Source organism: Montipora foliosa, chromosome 11 (genome assembly GCF_036669935.1).
Source record: "Montipora foliosa isolate CH-2021 chromosome 11, ASM3666993v2, whole genome shotgun sequence".
Lineage (NCBI taxonomy): Eukaryota > Metazoa > Cnidaria > Anthozoa > Scleractinia > Acroporidae > Montipora > Montipora foliosa.
In genome coordinates, this window is record NC_090879.1 from 8,255,296 (window position 1) to 8,275,893 (window position 20,598).

A 20,598-nucleotide genomic window follows, 5' to 3' on the forward strand; every position below is an offset into this window, starting at 1 on the left:
TTTTATTATGCCAGTAAAGTCATGGAAAAATCGTGCATCTTCTGAATTATTATCTAAAAGCAATAGAACACACGTTCTATGGTTTATAGGCTTGAAAACCACTTGGGATGTTGGAAGAACACTCGAAGAATTCGTGAATCTGACTCTCCTGCGGCTCGTGATTTACGAATTCTTCTCGTGTTGTACCAACATCCCCCGTGGTTTATCAGCCTATAAACTATAGAAACTTGTGGTCTATTGCTTAATTTGCCAACTACAAACAGTTACAAAAATGTTGAGTCAACACTCTAAGTGAAAAAACAGCCGCCTTCCGAAATTGAAATCAATGCTAGAAAAGTGTCTTACACATAGAACACAAAGCCCCTTCATTTCCCCTATTGAGCATGATCTTGCATTGCTAACATCATGGGAGGGGAGGGGAAAATGGAAAGCGAGGTGGATTGAGATTTTCCTGTAACCTGTCTCAAGTATTTTTGCAACTGGTTGTACTTACTTGTTTTGCTGAAAGACAGTTTCAGTGCTGGAAATAAATCAATGCTAGAAAAGTGTCTTACACATAGAACACAAAGCCCCTTCATTTCCCCACAATTGCTTTTAGTCTCGCAGTCTGATTGGTTAACTTGCCATTGTTGCTAAGAGTCTAGACAAAAACCAATATTTGATTTGATTGAGTTAATATTGTTAGTGTCCCACTTAATGCTCTTGTGGTAAATCCATTGACACTTAAATAAAGTTGTTATTGTCATTATTGCAAAGCAGCTATTGTCATGCTCACATCGAAGTGTCACGCAATTGTTATAGCCAGTCAGGAATGTTCATTTTGGCACATGGACCAATCAGACTGTGTCTTGGTTGTGCTCATTTGTTGTAAGGATATGCCTGCAAGTGACCTGAATTAACACTGAGTGTGATTACAATCTGAAAGAGTCCTCAAACATAGGCCTCCACATTCGTGGTACTGTGCCCCATATTTTAATTTCATTCGTCTGTGATGTGTGCTCTGAAGTGATGGCGGATTGTTAATATTAACTCGTAATCAGATATAAATATTTCCTTTAAATTCTTCCATTGATGTTGGAAAGGTGATTTATTCTCTGGCCAAGCTACACAAAACGTACACTGGGACATACACTGAATGAACACAACGACTCGACACAACATTAATTTTATTTGAACATTCCTTCAGTACTTTGAGGTGGCAACCAGTTACTATAGCATGAAGAAAGAAATTGAGTCTCTGATTGAAAAGAAAAAATAGCCTAATCATTGTGAGTTAATCATCATGTTTTCCTGATAATTTCCAGCTGTTTTTGTGATATTTTCTACTTTTTTTTTCTACTTTTCTCCTCAGAATAATTCAGCGTTTGGTGAAGGATGTATGGCCTTTGAACTTGTGCAGCTCATATGCAGTGCAATATATTCTTTTATAAAATAATTAGGATAGTACGTGCACTCTCATTGGTCAAGAGCTGTGTTTAGATGAGAGTATGTAAACATGGCTGTCTCAAGTATTTTTGCAACTGGTTGTACTTAGCTGTTTTGCTGAAAGAAAGTTTGCATGAAAAATCGCATAGTTTTATCAACATTTACAAGCCTAATGGTGGTGAGCTTGTCTTTATCTTCGGGATTTTTGGATTTGCCTCGTGGAACCTGTGTTTCATATTCCATGGGATTTCTTTAGTTTTTGCCATATATTTTTCAAGAACGACGATTTTAGTGTAAAGATTTTTTATCTTTATTATTCCCATTTTTAAGAACGAATAATTTTCATGGTCAAATATTTATTAATCCCTCCTACTTGAGTTAGTTTTTCCTACATGTACTATCTGGCTGTTTCTGAGATTAAAGTTCTTAATTTCATACAGAGTTTGTTTCATTTGTTAATCCTACTTTGGAGTTGAGAGTTTGCTCTGTAAATTTCTCCCCTCATTTTACAGACTAACCCTAACTTTTGTCTATGATTTTTCCTCAACTCACCACACAATATTCCCCTCAAACTCCCTGCTAAATTAGTGAATGTTGGTTATTTAATAGTAATACATGAAGCAGCAGTTAACCTAGCAACCTTTGTGGCTTTCTTAATTGGTGTTGATAGAAGAATCCTCCTTACAAGAAGGGGTTTCTCTCCACTAAAACATTCACTAATTAGTAGGAGGGATTAATAAATATTTGACCATAAAAAATATTCGTTCTTAAAAATGGGAATGAAAAATACCTTTGATTGTAAGTGATTTTGTGTTTATGCCTGTTCGTCGAAGGCAGGATCCATGAAGAGCGTTCTTCATGGGAACTTTTTCGCAAAATGCTGATTACTGGTTATAAGATTATATTATACGATTATGTTGCCAGCTTAAATAATATATATTGACCAGTAGGTTTAAGCAGAAGTGGTAATTATTAAATAAGAAATCTGAAAGGAAGTGTTCATGGTAGTTTTGTATTTTCCACTTCACTCAATTTTTTTCTTTAGTTTTTGTTACCTCCTTTTTTTCCCCCATTTTCAGAGGACCTGCCCCATTGTAGCTTTATACTTAACTGTCCATTTCTGGTTTGTTGTGTTGAAATTTATTGTAAAATATTAATAATTTAAGTGAGTGAATGTGCATTAGCCTTTACATTTGAGAAAACACTTCTTGGATAAGTTTTTGTCTTTTGGCAACACCTGATTCATCACAGTTTTGTGCAGAATACATAGGCCTGTCATCACTGCCATTAAGCTGTGTAACATCAAGCCCATCTGGCAGCTGGGTGTTGTCATGGATACACATGTTATGCAATACCACTATCGCAACAATTATGTTGCAACAGCGGCATGGGGAGAACTGCATCGTCCCTCCAGAGAAATCAAGGCATCGAAACCTTTGTTTCAAGAGGCCAAATGATCGTTCTATCACATTCCTTGTTCTCGTGTGGCTCCTTTGGTACATTTCTTCTGCTGCACTCGACACTTTGTCAGGGTTTAAGGGGGTCATAAGGTAGCTCTGTAGGGCGTATCCTCTGTCCCCAAGCAACCATCCTTCCTGCTGTTTCGTTTCCATGTGAATCTGCAGTGCGCTCCCGTTGAAGATGGCTGAGTCATGGACTGAGCCATTCCACTTGGCCACAATGTTTGTGAACCGCATTTCTGCATCACAGACTGCCATCACGTTGATGGCATGAAATCTCTTATGACAAACATAAAGGTGTTCCTCTTTTGCCGGTGCACGGATTGGGATGAGCGTGCCATCGATCGCCCCCATAACCTTGGGGAAAGCTCCAATCGAGTAAAATTTCGTCATAGTTTCCTATGAAAGATCACAGTAGTTTAAACGGCGGACCCAATAAACTGCGGCTCAAAACTTGAGGAGATTAACAGCCTGTTAGACGTGGGCATCAGAATATGAATCAACATTTTTGGAACAAACTCTTTAATCATTTGAATCACAGAATTAATACTTTATGCCAATTCGCATGACCGACGACCACTCGATGCGGACCGCAGAGAAAACAGTAAATAAAATAACTTCATCGGAAAAGACGTAAATTTAAGTTAGTTTTTGTGCGAAATTTTACGGGTTGTGCGGTTTTTTACCCCAGTTTTTTTAGGAATATGCCTACTCGAGTGGAAAGAGCAGTTGAATTTAGGACTTTTCGCTAAATTGCAAACAAGAAATATAGTGTAAATGGAAATGAAAATCGCTCCCCCTTTCATGCAAATGATCGTGTCTAGTACAAGCAGAGTTTACTTCACAGTTAGCTAGTGTTTTTTTTGTAGAACTATGGTAAAACTTAATATCAATAATTACATTCACTTCTTCTCTTGATGTGGGAAAGATAATCCATTCGCCAGCAATACTCTTTAAACACTGGGTAAAGGGGTGAACACAGCGACTGGCACTAGCCTTGGAAATCCCCATGGTGTCTGCGACGACTTTCAAGAAACTTCCACTCGCAAAGTAACGTAATGCTGTCAGGACCTAATAGGTTAATAAACATTTGAAACCTCCACTATACTCGAAAAGGGCCTCTTTGTCAACGAGGGAGTTGAAAGTGCCAGTGGCTAGATCATAGAAAAAAGGAAAATACCCACCTGAATCTCCGGATCTAGCGGAGCATTTCGCCCGGTGTTGCGCCTCAATTGTCCTTCAAACTTCAAAATAAGCCACTCAATTCTCTCAGGTGACAATCTAAAACGTTCAATTACCTCGCATCTTCTCATTCCAGTCAAAACTGTTCTTTGTCTATATTTTCTTTTCTCACGATTTGGGGTTAAAAGTGCTCCAACGGCAGCCATTTTTTATTCACTAAACTTTCCCGAGACTTTTTGGACTTTTCTCGGGAGCACGCAATCACCCGTAAAATATCTCGGGAAAACGATACGTTTTTTTCGGGCCCGAAAAACTCGGGCGTTTTGAGAAACACCTAAAATTGTTTTCGGGAGCTTTTCGGGTGCGTTTACGGGCCCGAAAAGTTTTCGGGTCTTTTGAGAAACGCACGCCTGGTCAATCCACAAAAAACAAAAAACAAAAGTGCTAGGCTCAACGTGATCCCGAATCATGTCCAAAAAGCGAAGTCCAGAATCCCGTCCGAATCCAAATCCAGCGAGAAAAAAAAAACAAAAGTCCTGTGCTCAGCGTGAACCCGAAACGTGTCCAAAAGGGGAAGTCCAAAAGCCGGTCGAGATCCAAAACCACAGAGAGAAAAAAAAGGCAAAAGTCCTGTGCTCAACGTGAACCCGAATCGTATCCAAGGTCCAATTTAAAAACCGCAACAACCGACCAAAAGCACAAAAATTAAACCGAGCAAAAAGGACCCGAAGTTCATAAGAAGCATTATTGAGGAAAGGAAAAAAGGAAAGAAAGAGAGAAAAAACAAAACTGAAAGGCCATTTCAAAAACACCATCACACACACTACCAATAACCCCATTAGCACCCCATTGCTTATGAAAAACCCTACGACGTCTAGCAGAACGAAAACAATGAAAGAAAACAGGAAGAAAGAAACGCAGCCGAGCCGTGATCGAACAAATAAGGCCGACAGCACTAGGCCGGACAGGGCGAAAACGAAAGTCATTCCTTTGAGACCAGATGAAGAACTTACACACGTTAAGAATATAACAAAAAACCTTAGGAACTATACGAAGGTCAGCTTCAGAGAATCCAAAAAGTAGATGACGAACGTCCAACGAAGGGGGGCATCTACGGAGAAGGTAGGTAGAAGGGTTTGAACCCAATCAACACCGCTCCTCGCGAGAGGACAACGAAAGAACAAATGAACAGGCGCCTCCAAGGCAGCACCACAAAAACAGGCGGCAGGAACATCAAGACCAAAGGCAATGAGACGATCCGCAGTCTACAGTACGCCATGGGCAATCTTCCAGTTTACATCAGAAACATTCCCATCCAAAGGTAAAAAATACAAAGAGGCCCAGGTGGACTTCCAATCAACGGGGCCATAAATGGGAGAAACCTTAGACACACATGGGGAAGGGGGGGATACATGGAGACAAAGAAAAAAGCAGAACATAACAACTTTTAGTAGAAACAGAGTCGACAGCAACCGGGTCGACATGCTGGGAGGAGCACACAACCAAAGCAGATGTAGAAGAAAAGGAGCCCTGAATGGCACGCCAGGCCCGAAGAAGAGAGGCATAAAATGGACGAAGACTCTGAGGGGCGAAAGATGCTGGATCAGAAAAAAACGTCATGAGGGGCTGCGCCAAAACTGTTCGATTCCCACTTGAATGGCCTTCTACGAGACGGAGAAATCTTACTCATGCCTAGCTAGAGCGCCACTCGAGTGATAAATTTTTTTTTGAAAAGTCAAGAGTCCAAAAACGGAGGTGAAAGCACTATCTGTAATGTAAATGAACGCTATCACATTACAGCCTAACGAAGGCATAAAACATTTTTTCAGCGCGATATAACTATAAACGATACTGGACTTGTGCACGCGGCAAAGGCTGACCGTAGAATGACTTAGGCCAAATTCAAACTTCGAACTTTTCATGTACTCAAATGTAACGAACTTAGTTCATTCAATAAAGTACCGGCTGAAAAGACCGACATTTAAATCAATTAAGTTCGACCCATCTAATTTGGGTCGACCCAAGAATTAAGTTCGAGTGGCCTACATGGGAAAATCGACTGTGGAGAGAGTTCGATTCAAACGTCAAACTTCTCATGTGCCGAATAAAATGCACGCGTTCGTATAATTTACTTTTGTGTCCCAAGATTCCCTTTTTTCACGAAAGCATTGTACATCGTGATTAGTGATAAGTTCGACAAATTAAGTTCCACTTCTGAATCAACTCTGTGAACTTCACTATTTGGGTCGACCCAATAACAGATTTAAGTTCGGTATATGAAAAGTTGGACGCCCACAAACCACTGCACACATAACACAGCTCACCAGGCCTTTTAATAGCAATTTCTGCCCTAATTTACAATTATCAACAACAACAACATCTACATTGAGGAATAACGAATACTTCATAAAATCGTCGATTAGCATCACCCGACAAAATCTTTCGGATTCGCGACAAAAATGATTTTTCGCGATGCATGAGTAAAAGAGAATCGAAAAGAAAATGAACTTTTTGCGACGTGTGCGTTTGCGTTATTCCTTTCATTTTGCGTTATTCCTGCATTTTCACTGCTCATTATTATCACAAATCTCTTGTGCCTCTGGATTTTCTGGACGTTGGTCTCCCGTGTTTCTGGGGGCTTTCATTTGCATGTTTCAGGGCGGCACAATTGCTAGTCCATCAACAAAAACGATCTGCCAGTGTCGCGGACTTTGTTTATTTAATAATACTCACAAGATAAAACACTTTAAACTTACTTAAGGTGAATATTTTGTTACTACATAGTTTAAAAGGCGAAAACGTTTCGAAAAGAGCTTGACAAGAAAATGAATAGTTTTGGCATGTCCTCAATTGCACTATTATGATCAAATTACGGTGACAAAACTGAACAGTAAGTGGGAAAATGATACAATTCAGTAGTTCATCCAACGAAATTTGCGAATAGTTATATATAAGGCTTCATCGGGACGCATGTTGCTTGGAATAATAACGAAATGTTTTCTCAGTGAAATTCTATTCCACTTGTCAATGAGTCAAAACCCTACCAGCCGGTGCGACTCTACAACGTTAACTGAAAGTTTCATTTCCTATTGCGATCTCGAATTTTTGCGTTTTTTTTTTTGGGTCGGCAAAGTTAAAACTTTTCCCAAGTGCGACCCATGCCTAACCGAAGCCACAATTCGGGATAATTGAAACACGGTGGGTAATATGTCGTAAATAATTAATATATAATCTAGTTTACGCTTTAAAAATGATAATCTGATTTTATTTTAGAAACTGAGTATGGAAGCAGATAAGCCAAAGTGTTAATGCAATAACTAACATTTTCCGAGTGCGTTTGTAAAATTATGCATCAAATGAATTGAAGACAAAAAAAATTATACTTCTCGGAAAATGCAAATTAAAATTGTTTCTTATTATCACACTTTGTGGCTGGCTGAGTGGTTTAAAAATTCTTTTAGAATAAGACGACTCACATCTTTTACGAAAAAAATTACATTTCCATGCAAAATTATTGCATCGTGATGCAATAAATAATTTGGAGTTCAACCTCGCCCGGGGAACGATTCGTAAATTCTGTGGGTAAGGAGTGATTAAGTGAACTGCCAATCATCAGCATCATAACAAATTGAACGTCCGCCAGGTGTTCGCTCTACAACGGGAAGATCAGCGGAACCTTCTCTTTATGTTAACTTAAGAAAAATTGTTCCAAGTAAAAACCGCTCGGCTCAATGATGACAGACGCTGAGGAGGATACATCAAGATTTGAGCCAAAATCACTCTGTGTTAAAGTGGTTATCGCTTTGTTAGTCATGCTGGTAGGAGCAGCGGTTTTTATGGAGCTAGAACGAGAAAAGGAGGATTCGAGTTCCGCTGGAATATTACATGATGCAAACAAACTCAAACATAGTTTGATAGAAAAATACAACATAAGCTCAAGAGATATGAAAAAATTAGAGATTGCTTTGGAGCGAGAGACGACTGTCAAGCAAGAACAAGAAAGGTTGAGTCGATGGACTTACAGCAACTCTGTTTTCTTTGCGTTCACGATTATGACAACTATTGGTGAGTAGTTAGAATGAGGAATTTACTGGTGGTTAAGGAATACTTAAGTATCCTGAAATATATAATTCCCGAAAGTGAAGAAGTATAAAAATTCATAAAAAAGGCAAGTCCACATAATGTTATGGACTTTGAAAGAGTTTTAATTTACAAGAGGTTACGATTTTATTCATCAAGCAATCTGTCTCGGAATTACCCGTTATAGTTATATCGTCAAACGAGCGTGCAAATGCAAATCGTCAATCATTTTATGCACCATGCCAGGTTGAGGTCGTAAGGTGTTAAGCAGACGTTTTGAACAGAAAATATAATACGTAACCAGACTTGAGGAGTCCAGTGATGATGTCACCTTAAATGATCACAATACTTGAGAACTATTAGAAAAATCAACGTCTTTTTAGTACTCGGTAAAAATAACTTATTCTATAATTGTAATTGAAAAAAATTCATTTCCACCAATTAAATGACCCATCTTATCCAGCGTCATGTTGGGAACAACTAAGTACATATCTCTAAAGTCTTGCCACCTGCCAAAATATTCTGGAGCAAAGTTTGGCCAGTCTTACTGTTTGAGTATCATGAAGGAATCCGGTTATTATTATTTTTCAGTGCTTTTTTCTTTTTTTTTTTTCGCTTTTTTACTTCCATCCTGACCTCATCTTTGCCGACTTTTCAGACTATTTTTAAAAACGTTATTTTTCTCCCTGTACGGAAGCCACGCTTTCTAGGGAGCATACAGATAAAGCGGCAAATAGTTCAGTCAAACGAGAACCATTGAGGAACTTAGTGATACAAATTAAAAGGCTGTGGTTATTTGTTTGAACTCTTCTCTTTCGTTTTACAACTCGGTGAAATCTCACTGCTTACTAGTAGTTACTCAAATTTTAATCAAACACGCTGCACGCTGCCTACAAGCTGTGTCTAACAAGAAATTAAAATTTTCATCGGAGCTTCTAGTTTCATGCTTCTAAGCATTACATTGGAAATGATAAGAATTACTTCTTGTCCACGCAAACCTGCCATCATTTCAAAGATTGAGAACGGCAAACCTTGATTTTTTTAATATCTGGGATCCGCAAAAATTTAAAGCAATCAAAGGATAACCTAGAAATTATTTGTGGCGTGACGTAATTCGTCCAACACGATTGATGTGTGTGATGTGTCTGCAACAATCCTCCGGGAAACAGGCTACATTTTCATGGAAATATTTCATTTTGTTGATAAATCAATGAGGTGGCTTGTAAGGTGCTTGAAAACGATCCACTGTCGGATTGATGACATCCAGTGGTGGAAATGTTATCAGGTGTAGTTGAAGAAGTAGCCTGAGTACCTGGTGGTATTGTTGGCAGCAGCTTCGCCGCATGTTTAATTTGCCTGTCGCGTCAACAATACCGCCAGCAGCCACGCAGGCTATTCAGTTGAAGAAGTTAAAAGGAAACCTGCAGGGGGTTTCAGCCATAAGATGGAGAAAACTCGTTACCAAAACAGTAAGCGGTCTTTGCAATTGTTATAAGGTGACCCGATCTCAACGAACAAACATTCGAGTATCCTCCCATCGATAAGCGTTCTGCTTTTAATGTGGGAGAGACGAGACACCATAGAATTCAAGAAAAAATAAACTTCCGAAGTTATGGGAAGCCAATTGTAGCAATATTCAATAAATGTCTATTTTAGTTCAATTCAACGCATAAATTTATGTTAAATATACTTCTTTTTTTTTTTTTTTTTTTTCCATTCAATGCATTTTGGTATCCTTCAATGCGGTTGCTTCGGTTCAACCTTTCTTTTTAAATTTCAACAGCACATTTTGCGTTCAACACCTCTTATTTCGTTCATTCAACGATTTATGGCACAGCGGTTGAGGGGTTAGTAGTCCATGTATGACCCACCATACATTGAATACTAAGCGACAAAGGTGAGATTTTGAGATTAAATAACGTTTTAGGCCTAATTAGGCCTAATTAGATCTAAGATTAGCTTTTGTGAATGGTTTGGGTTGTTTCAGTTGTGGTAAATCGCAGAATCCAACCTTTTACGGTTAGTATTCAATGTATGGTGGGTCATACAGGGACTATTCCAGCCTCCCGTGACCTCATGAGATCAAGAGGGATTAGGCAATAGTGATCAACCGCTGTTCAATAAATCGTTGAACGAAAGCAAAATCGGAAGTTGAACCAAAAAAGAATATTGAACATAAATTTATGCGTTGATTTGAACTAAAATAGACGCTTTGAAGTGAAATATCCATTTATTGAATATAGCTACAATTGGTTTGCCATACGAGGTGATCCAACAAAATCTGTCATAAATATTATTTGCTACGTCAGCCGAAGACTCGATGCAACCGACATGTAAGTAGGTAAGCTAATTGCAGTTGACCCATTTCCTTTACACATGTAGCAACATGGAAATGGAAATGGAAATGGAAATGGAATTTGTTTACCCACGGAACACCTTGAGGACGGTGCCTACTATATTGTTATTGTTATTGTTATATTGTTATTATTAATTCTACTTTCAACTAAAGATGGTCGTTGCACGACCGAAACATGTCTTTAATTTCAAATGTGTCGTCACTTTTATAAAAATTATATTGTTATTGCGCATACGTTCTGCGCATCTCGAGATACTCGGATTTCCTATCGGTGATGCTTACCAATACAGGGATATTTTTGCGCGGTTTAAAATAAATTGTCGAATCAGCCTTTTGATTGGCTAATATGATGTCGAATTTTGGCGCGGGTGGCCTGTGCACCGACAGCGGCAGTAAAATTTGTGAACATGGCGGCCGACTAGTGTATGATTTTCAAAGTTTTTGATCTTTTATTGCTTAGTTTTCTCCACAAAAGTACTTCAGAAGATCTTAAAAAGTTTTAAAAATGCTCATACAGGCGAGGTACGGAAGGTAAAGATTTCCTTTATTTCAATAATATTTTGCTATGGGGCTTTTGTTCATGATCGGTGGTTTGATAGCTTCTCTATTAGCACTTACCTCGTTAACTTTATGATCTCTGTACTTATATGATAAACAAATTACTTCATGATTGGCTCGTTTGCATGATTATTATTATTACTCACTCGTTGTGAAGGATCGTTAAACTTACTCGAGCTCGTTCACTTCGCTCACTCGTTTGTTTACGCGATCCTTCACAACTCGTGAATAAAAATCGTACGCACTCAGCAAACATGAAGTAATCTATATTTACCTCGGATTTTAGAGAGGTTGGGGGTAGCTAGTATCTCCGTGCGTTTATCCTCCCAACCATAAATTACCACAGAGGACAGACCACAACACCGAGAGCTCCATGCTCTGTTCTATGCGAATAGTGGGTGGGTTCTTTTACGTCCCCAGGGTTATGTGACACTTAAGACTAGGGAGTGAAACCATTTGCAGATGTCATTAAAAAGGCAGCACATATGTGATCGTTCATTCCCTTTCGCTTCTGTTTCTTTCAGGTTATGGTCACATGTCACCTCATACCTGGCAAGGCCAGTTATTCTGTATATTCTACAGTCTTCTCGCCATACCAGTGGCAGGCATTATGCTGCTCGGCGTTGGAAATCACGTGAGTTTGGCCATCCGAGTACTTATCCGCTTCCTCGAGAAAAGCTTTCCCAGTGGGGTGGTATGGGGGAGTGCGAAACTCAAAAGCACGGTTGTGACTGTCGCCCTGATGATCCTTATGATTATTTTTGGCGCTATTTTGACGTCACACACCGACGACTGGTCTTTCCCAGAAGGAGCGTATTTCTACTTCATCAGTGTTTCTACCATCGGTTTCGGAGATTACGTCGTCAACGACGGTCAGCTTAAATCTTCGGAGCATACCAAAACGATCGCCGTTAATTTCACGATTGTGCTCATCACTCTTGGTCTATGTGTCTTGTCCAGTGTGCTATGCTCTGTCAGCGCCGCCATCGAAGAGAGACAGAGCAAAGTACGCATGCACATGGAAAATTCAGCTGTCAATGCTGTTGGTGCAGCTGAATCGGCCTTGAATAGTGTAACTAGTAACTTTCCTTTGAGATTGTCTAGAAAGGATAAGGATAAAAATTGCAAAGAAGGGGAGGACAAAAGGAGCATTAATCAAAATCTTGGATCAGAATCTGCTTACGCCAGCCGACCGGATTTGGCATAAACTAGGCCTTTATTGAGATTAAAGATTACTTGAGAAGCTAATGCTTCCAATTTCTCCCTAGGCGTTTTAAAGTTAGTCATCCTCTAACTGTTTCATGGTAGCAAACGAATACTGACTGAATATCCCAAGGGAACGATATTTAGGGCCAGTACAGAGGGGAAATGAATAATATCCCATAATGCATAGAGATTCGTTTTATATTATCAACTGAAATTGTGACTTAGAAAGTATCTTTCAGCCACAACGCAGAGATGAGTAGTGCTGGAGACTTCCATGTTGTGTTTACAAACAGACCTTGGTGTCAAGGCTTTGGCTCTTCAGCATATATGTTTTAAAGTCAATTAGCGTGTCATTTAAAAAATGAGAGAGGAGTGTAGATATTTGATCGATTTATTCAGTAAATAAACCGCTTCTCGCGGCTGGTATGCCGGCTGATAATGTCCGCGGCCAGACGAGGAATGGATAGTATCCCATAATGCACAGCGAATCCTTTTATATTATCAACTGAAATCGTGACGTGATCAGAATCTTCCAGCCACAACGCGGAAGTGAGCATTGGAGGAGGCTGCCATGTTGTGCCTACAAACAGACTTGGGTGTCAAGGCTTCGGCTCTTAAGCAAATGTGTTATACCTTCATTGCGTGTCGTAAGAAAATTTGGCGTCAAGTTGAATGATGAGGGTCTAAAATAGGACTTTCTAATCCCGCTTCCCGCAACTATTTTTTTTTCTTTACTCCCGCCATCCCGCACGCTCCGGACATTTAATTTTGGACTACTAAAAGCGATTTTCGCGAGGTAATTTGTCATACATACCTTTTTCTTTATTTACGTTATAGACAGCAGACGATGGGTTAAGTCTGGCAAATTTAGCCACTATGAGTAAATTTGTTTGGACGGAAAACAGCAAAATGAATCCCAGCGAAGAACCCTCGGTACACTTAACTGAAAGGGAAACAGTGTGTCTGCACAAAGACTGGTGAAATGTGCCGGGGCATATTGGGAAACATCTGTATTTTAGAATATTCGACATTCGTTTTCACTTCCATCCTTTCCTAAGATACTCCAATCATGTGTACTGAAGTGAATTAATCTTTTCCAACATCATGTCGAGGATACAAAAACACAGTAACATTAATTCGAACCACATATCTTCAAGATGCAGTCTCTTTTGAATTGTAATAAAGTATCAACTGTTCAACCAGGGTGGACACTGCATAGGCACATCCAGGAATGACTGGCTGGCGCCTTTCCAATTTCCAATTCGTCAAGAACTAGGGTTTTTTCACCCTTTGATGCCTTAAGTTAAAGACAACAAAATGAATTTCTAGTCGGACCGAGTCAAAAAATCAAATCTTTATTAAATCTCACTATACTAGGCGGCCAAACTGAGATGTTACTCGGCAGTTGTGACCGGGTCTACCGTGACAGTATTTGAAGTGAGAATGATCTTGTCACTCACGGGGACCTTTTTCTGGTACATGCAGATAGTCCGGGCAGGCTACCAGCCCGAGCCATTGTTGCTTCTTGCCTTACGCTTCTCTGTCGTACATAGGCGCCATACGTTTAAGCCCAATCTCGCATTATTGCAATCTCTTCGTGAAAAGCCTTGCCTAGAGGAGGTTGTTTCATCGGAGGAATGTCGAACAGGCTTGGCCAAGTGTCTGTTCAGGTCGCGGATACCATGATCCTCGAATCGTATAGTAATGTGCGGACCAATAGGTTGTTCGTTTTAACTCTGTGCATATACCAGTGGGTTCCCTGCAACTCCATCACCAGCAATATTTCAATTTATCCTTCAAGCCGTTGCCATTTGAACAATCGCTAATTTTCGGGATCAGAGATTAAGAGTTCCTCTTAATGTGGAGTAACAGTACTAGTATGAGGAGCTGCGCGCAGGAGCGATGGGGCAGGTATTACGCGTGTGGTCTTTAAATCGGACAAAGAAACTATTTCAACTCCAGCAGTGTAGAGCGTTTTCACATGACGTCACGGCGGCCATATTGGTGTTCCAAAACAAAAAAATGGCAGCCATGATGGTGTACCAACCCAATCCTCTAGGAATTGAACTCTATTTTTACGCGAATACTTTCTTTTGTTTCGGTAATCCAATTTGGCTGCTGGTCACGTGAGTGAAAACGCTCTGTTGGCAGCATACAGACTACATACATGATTAGGTTGACGTCCTTCTATTGTTCTCAGGTGAAACGTTTTTCAAGTTCGCCAACTAGTAATTCAATGGTTTCTTTTGTTTTCAGAAGATTCCAATATGGCGTCTATGTTGTTTGTCGAGTTATTTTCTTTGTCGCTGTCATCTTCAGAGTAGTTCTCAATAAAGTACCCGCTGCTTATTTTTATTTAGTATTTTGACTTCTATCGCTTTCAATAGTTGAGTCCATTTCAGTTACATTTGAGTACATTTCAGTTTCATTTAGTTCGTGGAACGACCCGTTTTGAAGCTGACGTTCGACATCTTTTAGTGTGGGTCTACCGCGAAACGCGTGTTTCTTTGTATGTGTTTTGAGCGCCCCAGGAAGAAATCGATTAAGCCAACGCAACTTCGATCTTCAGTAATCCAAACAACGCATCACAATGCTCTCCATGATTTTGGACTACGTGGTTTGCTTTTAATAACCAAAAATGTAAACAGCGCCACGTGCCTTCTATTGTAGATTGTCCGATCAAAACACCGCCACGTGCACGTCCAACAAATTCAACCTATTTTTTAACTGGATTGCCTATGGCATAGCCAAAAGACAGATGAAGAAAAAAAATAACATAGTTTGTATATGAAACTCTGAATTTCCAATTCTCAGCGAAAGATTAATGGCAATAGATCGTAAAAACACTAAAAAATCAGCAGTCTACGACTTCCTTGAATCAAGAGGAATTAAAGGTCAATGTTTTTGTCAAAAGGAAGAATTTGACCACGTGCTAGGCAACCGCAAAGGTGCACGTGATCACCTTGTGTCAACGTTCTTGTTTACATTAAATGAACTACTGGGAAGAATGTTAATGTAATAGCTCGTCGTTTTCAGAGTAAAACAATGTACTTTTTACCCAAGAAGTTACCGTCTTTCGTTTTTTAATTTTGTTGTGATATTTGATTGAATATTAACATTTCATCTGTCGGGTCACGAAACCTTCTAATCAAAACAAAGTTTGTAATTGAAAATCCAAACATCTGAATTATACTTGCGAACACGGCAACCAGAATTATCCAAAAAATCAAAACGCTGACAAACACAAAAACGACGGAAAAGCTTAATAAATATGAAGTTTTTAATTATTGAATGTATTTGGATTAGATTAAAGCTATGTAATAATATTGTTGAAAAATCTTCGTGTTAATGAGTAATGTAATCAATCTTCGCACCAGTTAGCCCACGCAGACTCTCTTAGGGATTCGTCACGCGTTCCTCCCCCACGAGCGTCTGCTGAAACGAGCCACAATTTCCTTTCCTTTTGTTAAGAAACTGTCATCTGGAAATCACGTGCGGGTTACTGAGGAACCAATCAGCACTGTGTAGATCTCCCCTGGGAGCGTGAATGCGTCAACTTCTTCTTTGGACGAATCATGAAAGGGACGAAGCCTTTTCAAAATATTCCTTAGAAACATTAGTTTTGTTTCCTCAGTGGGTTATGCATTTGCACTCTCGCGAGTCAAAATGTTAGTGCCTAGCAAGGGTAAGATGTCGTTTCATCTACTAGTAAAATTGAAAGCGCCGTGAAAATATATAAATACGAATACAAATACTAAAGTAGTGCGAGTGTATTTGAACCGTTGAATTGTGTAGTTGATTTGAACTGCACCAGAACCATTACCTTCAAGTGCAATGAACGCAACTAGGACGGTAGCGAAAAGAAAGCTTGAAAAAAATCTATTACGTTTCAGCTTGAAATTTTTAGGCTGCTTTTGGTGATGATCGTCTCTAAAAATTGATTTAATGTTTTTGTGTTGCTAACCGATTGTTCGTACTCATTGTTTCTTCGATTTGAAATATAAAGCAAACCTAAAATCAGTTCAACCGAAGGACTACAAGAAATGGGGTTATTCAAACGAAACGACTCCTCTGAAATAGCGCGGAAAGAAATGTAAATATGATATTAATTCCAAGCGAACGTCACAAATAGGTTTGAATCGCACGAGAGCAAAATGTTTCAATCATACGAACTCTACCGTACTCATAATTTGAAGACCTTCAAACATCTCAGCCAAAGCATGGAATTTATACGCTCAAGTTTCTATTTGATAAGGATTTAAATCAGTGATTTCAAATGCCGAACACACCAAGCCGATCTTCTTGCAGTTTTCTCAAAGTTTTCTCAGGGTCTAAAGTGCGCTTCCACAATCTGGAAGTCCGCTGTAAATGGTCTACATAAATTCCGGCTCGTTTCAGTAGAAGTTCGAGGGGGAGAAACGCTTGACGAATCCCTAGGAGTGCGCGGGAGGCTACGCACTAGTAAGTCGTAGCAATTAATTGGATTAACCAGGAACGTAAAGAAATATTTTTAACTTCATTAAAAATAATAATTTTTTGACTAACGAGAACAAGCTTTCTTTCAAATAAATCTTCACTGTCGCACTTCGAATTATGTTTTACGTGAAGATTGTGCAGAGTTGAGTACAAAATAAATGTAAGTAGCCAGACAACTCAGATGCGACTTCAGTAAACACGTACAGATGCATTCAAGGCGTTCGATTCCCTCAATTTTTTAAGCTCATACAGAGTTGCCATTTGGTTTCAGTGTTCCACATAACATCACAGTTAGTAAAATATTAATTTAGAAACAAATCTCACTCAGTTGATACGACGATCAAATTGTTGTCGAAGTCCATTACTCGTCGCTTTCAAGATTCCAGATATTTATCTTTCACCGCCTGTCTTGTTTAAACAATTGACTTTCCATTCTTGAGGTCCATAAGAGTATATTTTGTTTAAAGATCCACTAAAACGCCATTCGCGTTACAATGACTTTCGACACCAGTGCAGGTTAATTAAATATTCTACTGTGTCCACCGGATAAAATCTATGCATTTCTACTACCCCCTCAAACCTATCAAAATACACGCAGATGACTCTAACCACAAAGGCACTACTTAGTAGGGGAGTGTCAGGAAAGAAAACGACCAAGTGCCACCCATTTTCCGACTGGTTTCCCACACTGGCAACCCAGTGATAATTTTACTCCCTAGGCACTGCAAACACAGGGAACACTTCATTCTTTGAGGCATATTTAACGGTGCTAGCAATAGCCGACTTTTTTGAAAAATTATTATGCGCGTGATGCCGAAGTGGCAAATACACATCAATTTGCCCTCTAGGCATCACGTACTATGTTTAAAAGAGTAGTAATGAACACAACAGTCGTGGCGATTAAACAGTCTTTTTTAGATCAATTATGTTGATTCCAATCAGTCCTTCGACAACGTACAACAGGTTGTAAGAAAACTTGTCAATAAGCAACTCGGCTGTACCTGTGCTGAGATGAACTCAAGTACTTTGGCATGCGACACCAGACGAGAAGCCGGCTTTTTTGCAAACGCATGGCGTTCAACAAAGTAAACAAAAGGCAAACGGGTAAAAGATTTCCAAAGAAAGTATTATACCAAGAAAAGAAAAAAAATCTGTATTCAGTGTAAAATGAACTAATTAGCCCCCGGAAATACGCCTGTGTTTGGGACCTAAATGAGATGGAGTGCACTTTTTCCCGAAAATTTTGATTTTTTCAAGAGAAAAAACACAAGCGTAACGCTTTCCTTAGAGAACTAAAACTAAAACTTAAATTTCCACTGAAAGGATATTTTCGAAACATAGACAGATGAAACTGACAAAGAATTGGTGTCCAATATTGCCCTCCCGCGTTTACTATATTGAAAAAATATCCTTCCGCATTCTTGCGAAGCATTGGTGCAAAACAGTATAGGATTTTACAAGTAGTGATACTTTGAAACAATTCTTCTTTTTTGTATAAATATCGGCCTTGATATTGGATAGCGGAGGAGCAACAATACAACATTTGGATACGTTAATAATGAGTAGAATAGGAGGACAAATAAACAGTACTTCAGGCCACTTTGTTCCGTGTCATGCAAATTAGTCAACAGTTTTAAAGAACGAGGCACAAAAACAATAAATGCTTTTGTTATTCAATGCTATGGAAATAAGGTGTCCATGATGTCGCCACAAGAGTTAGTTTTGTTAATTTGACTGACTTGGCGGCAAAAAGCCTTTTATGCCTCCCTTTCTCAGTTAATCACGGCGGTAGGCAATTCGGAAACTAGGGTACTGCTTTTGCTTGAGCTCTGTTTACTGGGCAGAACGAAATATAAAGAGATCATGTTTGGCTAAGGGTTGAAAACCCTATCAACGATCGCACTAACAGAAGTAAATAACACTTAATATTCAATATTGGCCCAGTAATACTTAAAGTATTCGCTTGACAGCAGCTAAAAGTAAGGCTACGTTTACACGGGTCCGGACAAATTTTTGCAAGGACGAATTTTGTTTGCATGGAACACCTGCCTGTTTAAATTCTGTTACAGATCGCAATGGTGTCCACATGGATCCGTGCAAATTTTGAGACCAGTCACGGCATGTGAATGGCATTTTTTAACTCTCTGCTCTGATTGGTTAAGCTAATGCTTTTAAGCTATCACGTTGTAGCTAGGTGAAGTACGCGGCAAATCAAACATGGCGGCAGACAAAAACTTTATGTGGACAGATAAAGTAAATGCGTTGTTGCAAGTAGTTTTTCACTACAAAGTCGGAAAAGCAGGCGAAGGAGTTGACTGGGAAACAGTGAGGAGAAAGTACGAAGATCTAACCGAAATGTTTTTGGAAAAGTACCCTGACAACGATTCGATCCGGTTCCACCGATCCCGTGTGAACGCAAGGTAGAACCGTGCAAGTTTTTGTCCGCGCAAAAATTTCTCCGGATTCGTGTAAACGAGGTCTAAATGACCTCGTTAGACGTCTGACACCATGTATTAGTAGAGAGCTTAAGCACGTGCGTTTTTAAGATGCGGACAGCAACCGGAGGAGAACATTTCGTGTGCCAGGACAGTAGTGTTTCCCAGATTTTTATACTAATCATCTTCAATGGAGAATAGATACTTAGCAATGTAAATGCGGTTGTGTGAAGACAAGTTTAAAGGGAAAACAACACGCTTCCGCAGGTGCTGAAGCTTAATTGCGACTCTTTAACAGGAGGCCATTGGCACGTGATTACTTATGTTATGTAATGAATACGCACGTGCAAAAAACTCCCGCTTGGAGGGAGAGTATAAAAACCCTATTAGCGTGCAAATATTACCTCATCTCTAAAAATATACAAATAGAACTTGAGTTATGTTTTACCTGAAGATTGTGCAGAGTTGAGTACAAAATAAATGTAAATAGCCAGACAACTCAGATGCGACTTCAGTAAACACGTACAGATGCATTCAAGGCGTTCGATTCCCTCAATTTTTTAAGCTCATACAGAATTGCCATTTGGTTTCAGTGTTGTACGTAACATCACAGTTAGTAAAATATTAATTTAGAAACAAAGCTCACTCAGTTGATACGACGATCAAATTGTTGTCGAAGTCCATTATTCGTCGCTTTTAAGATTCTACATATTTATCTTTCACCGCCTGTCTTGTTTATACAATTGACTTTCCATTCTTGAGGTCCATAAGGGTATATTTTGTTTAAAGATCCACTAAAACGCCATTCGTGTTACAATGACTTTCGACACCAGTGCAGGTTAATTAAATATTCTACTGTGTCCACCGCATAAAATCTATGCATTTCTACTACCCCCTCAAACCTATCAAAAATACACGCAGATGACTGTACGCACAAAGGCACTACTTAGCGGGGAAGTGTCAGGAAAGAAAACGACTAAGTGCCACCCATTTTCCGACTGGTTTGCCATACCGGCAACCACGAGATTATAAAGGTAAGAGAAGGAATCCCTCATACTGGCCGTATTCCCATCGTAATCCCTCTTAGGTTATTTTTAGATGATATCAATTTTCCCGCGGATAATGTTACCGCGCGCGTGACGTGAAAGTTTCGTGGAGGAGGGAAAGTGCAGCAAATTCTGTACGATGCCACTCTCCGTTTTCAAAATTGAGTTTCATGGCGTGATAAAATTCATTGTCTGCAAGATACAGGTTTCAAACATACATCCTTGGAATTGCTTAACTGTCTAGTTTACAGTGATACCAATTTGAAGAATTTTTAATCTATCAAACCGTGTTAAATAATTTTGACAGATGCAGATATGTTTACCTTGGTTGCATTGCGTTAATTGTCCATTTTAGTGCGCCCTTTCGCATCGTC

At 39.4% G+C, this 20,598-nt stretch overlaps 2 protein-coding genes across 3 annotated transcripts; one reads left to right on the forward strand and one right to left on the reverse strand.

Moving 5' to 3' along the window:
• Window positions 1-778: 778 nt before the first annotated feature.
• Window positions 779-4,272, reverse strand: LOC137975850 (putative nuclease HARBI1). Of its 2 annotated transcripts, XM_068823051.1 has the most exons (3): window positions 4,070-4,272; window positions 3,786-3,956; window positions 779-3,284 (listed from the first exon to the last, which is right to left on the reverse strand). In XM_068823051.1, the coding sequence occupies exons 1-3, from the start codon at window positions 4,196-4,198 to the stop codon at window positions 2,613-2,615; spliced, it is 972 nt and encodes a 323-aa protein (XP_068679152.1). In that variant the 5' UTR covers window positions 4,199-4,272; the 3' UTR covers window positions 779-2,612. The 2 variants fall into 2 exon arrangements, with proteins under 2 accessions (XP_068679152.1, XP_068679153.1); XM_068823052.1 differs by lacking the exon at window positions 3,786-3,956 and having other exon boundaries at window positions 780-3,284.
• Window positions 4,273-7,718: 3,446 nt separating this feature from the next.
• On the forward strand, window positions 7,719-13,483 carry LOC137975264 (potassium channel subfamily K member 9-like). Its single transcript, XM_068822353.1, has 2 exons — window positions 7,719-8,132; window positions 11,586-13,483. Exons 1-2 carry the CDS (start codon window positions 7,799-7,801, stop codon window positions 12,266-12,268), a joined length of 1,017 nt encoding a protein of 338 aa, XP_068678454.1. The 5' UTR covers window positions 7,719-7,798; the 3' UTR covers window positions 12,269-13,483.
• Window positions 13,484-20,598: the final 7,115 nt, after the last annotated feature.

Excerpts from the sequence above, each read along its gene's own strand:
- LOC137975264 (XM_068822353.1), top strand. The coding sequence starts at position 7,799 with ATGATGACAGACGCTGAGGAGGATACATCAAGATTTGAGCCAAAATCA. Across the intron at positions 8,133-11,585 it reads CACGATTATGACAACTATTG|GTTATGGTCACATGTCACCT; the intron begins GTGAGTAGTTAG and ends TGTTTCTTTCAG.
- LOC137975850 (XM_068823051.1), bottom strand. The coding sequence starts at position 4,198 with ATGAGAAGATGCGAGGTAATTGAACGTTTTAGATTGTCACCTGAGAGA. Across the intron at positions 3,957-4,069 it reads CGCTAGATCCGGAGATTCAG|GTCCTGACAGCATTACGTTA; the intron begins GTGGGTATTTTC and ends TTAACCTATTAG. Across the intron at positions 3,285-3,785 it reads CATCAAGAGAAGAAGTGAAT|GAAACTATGACGAAATTTTA; the intron begins GTAATTATTGAT and ends GATCTTTCATAG.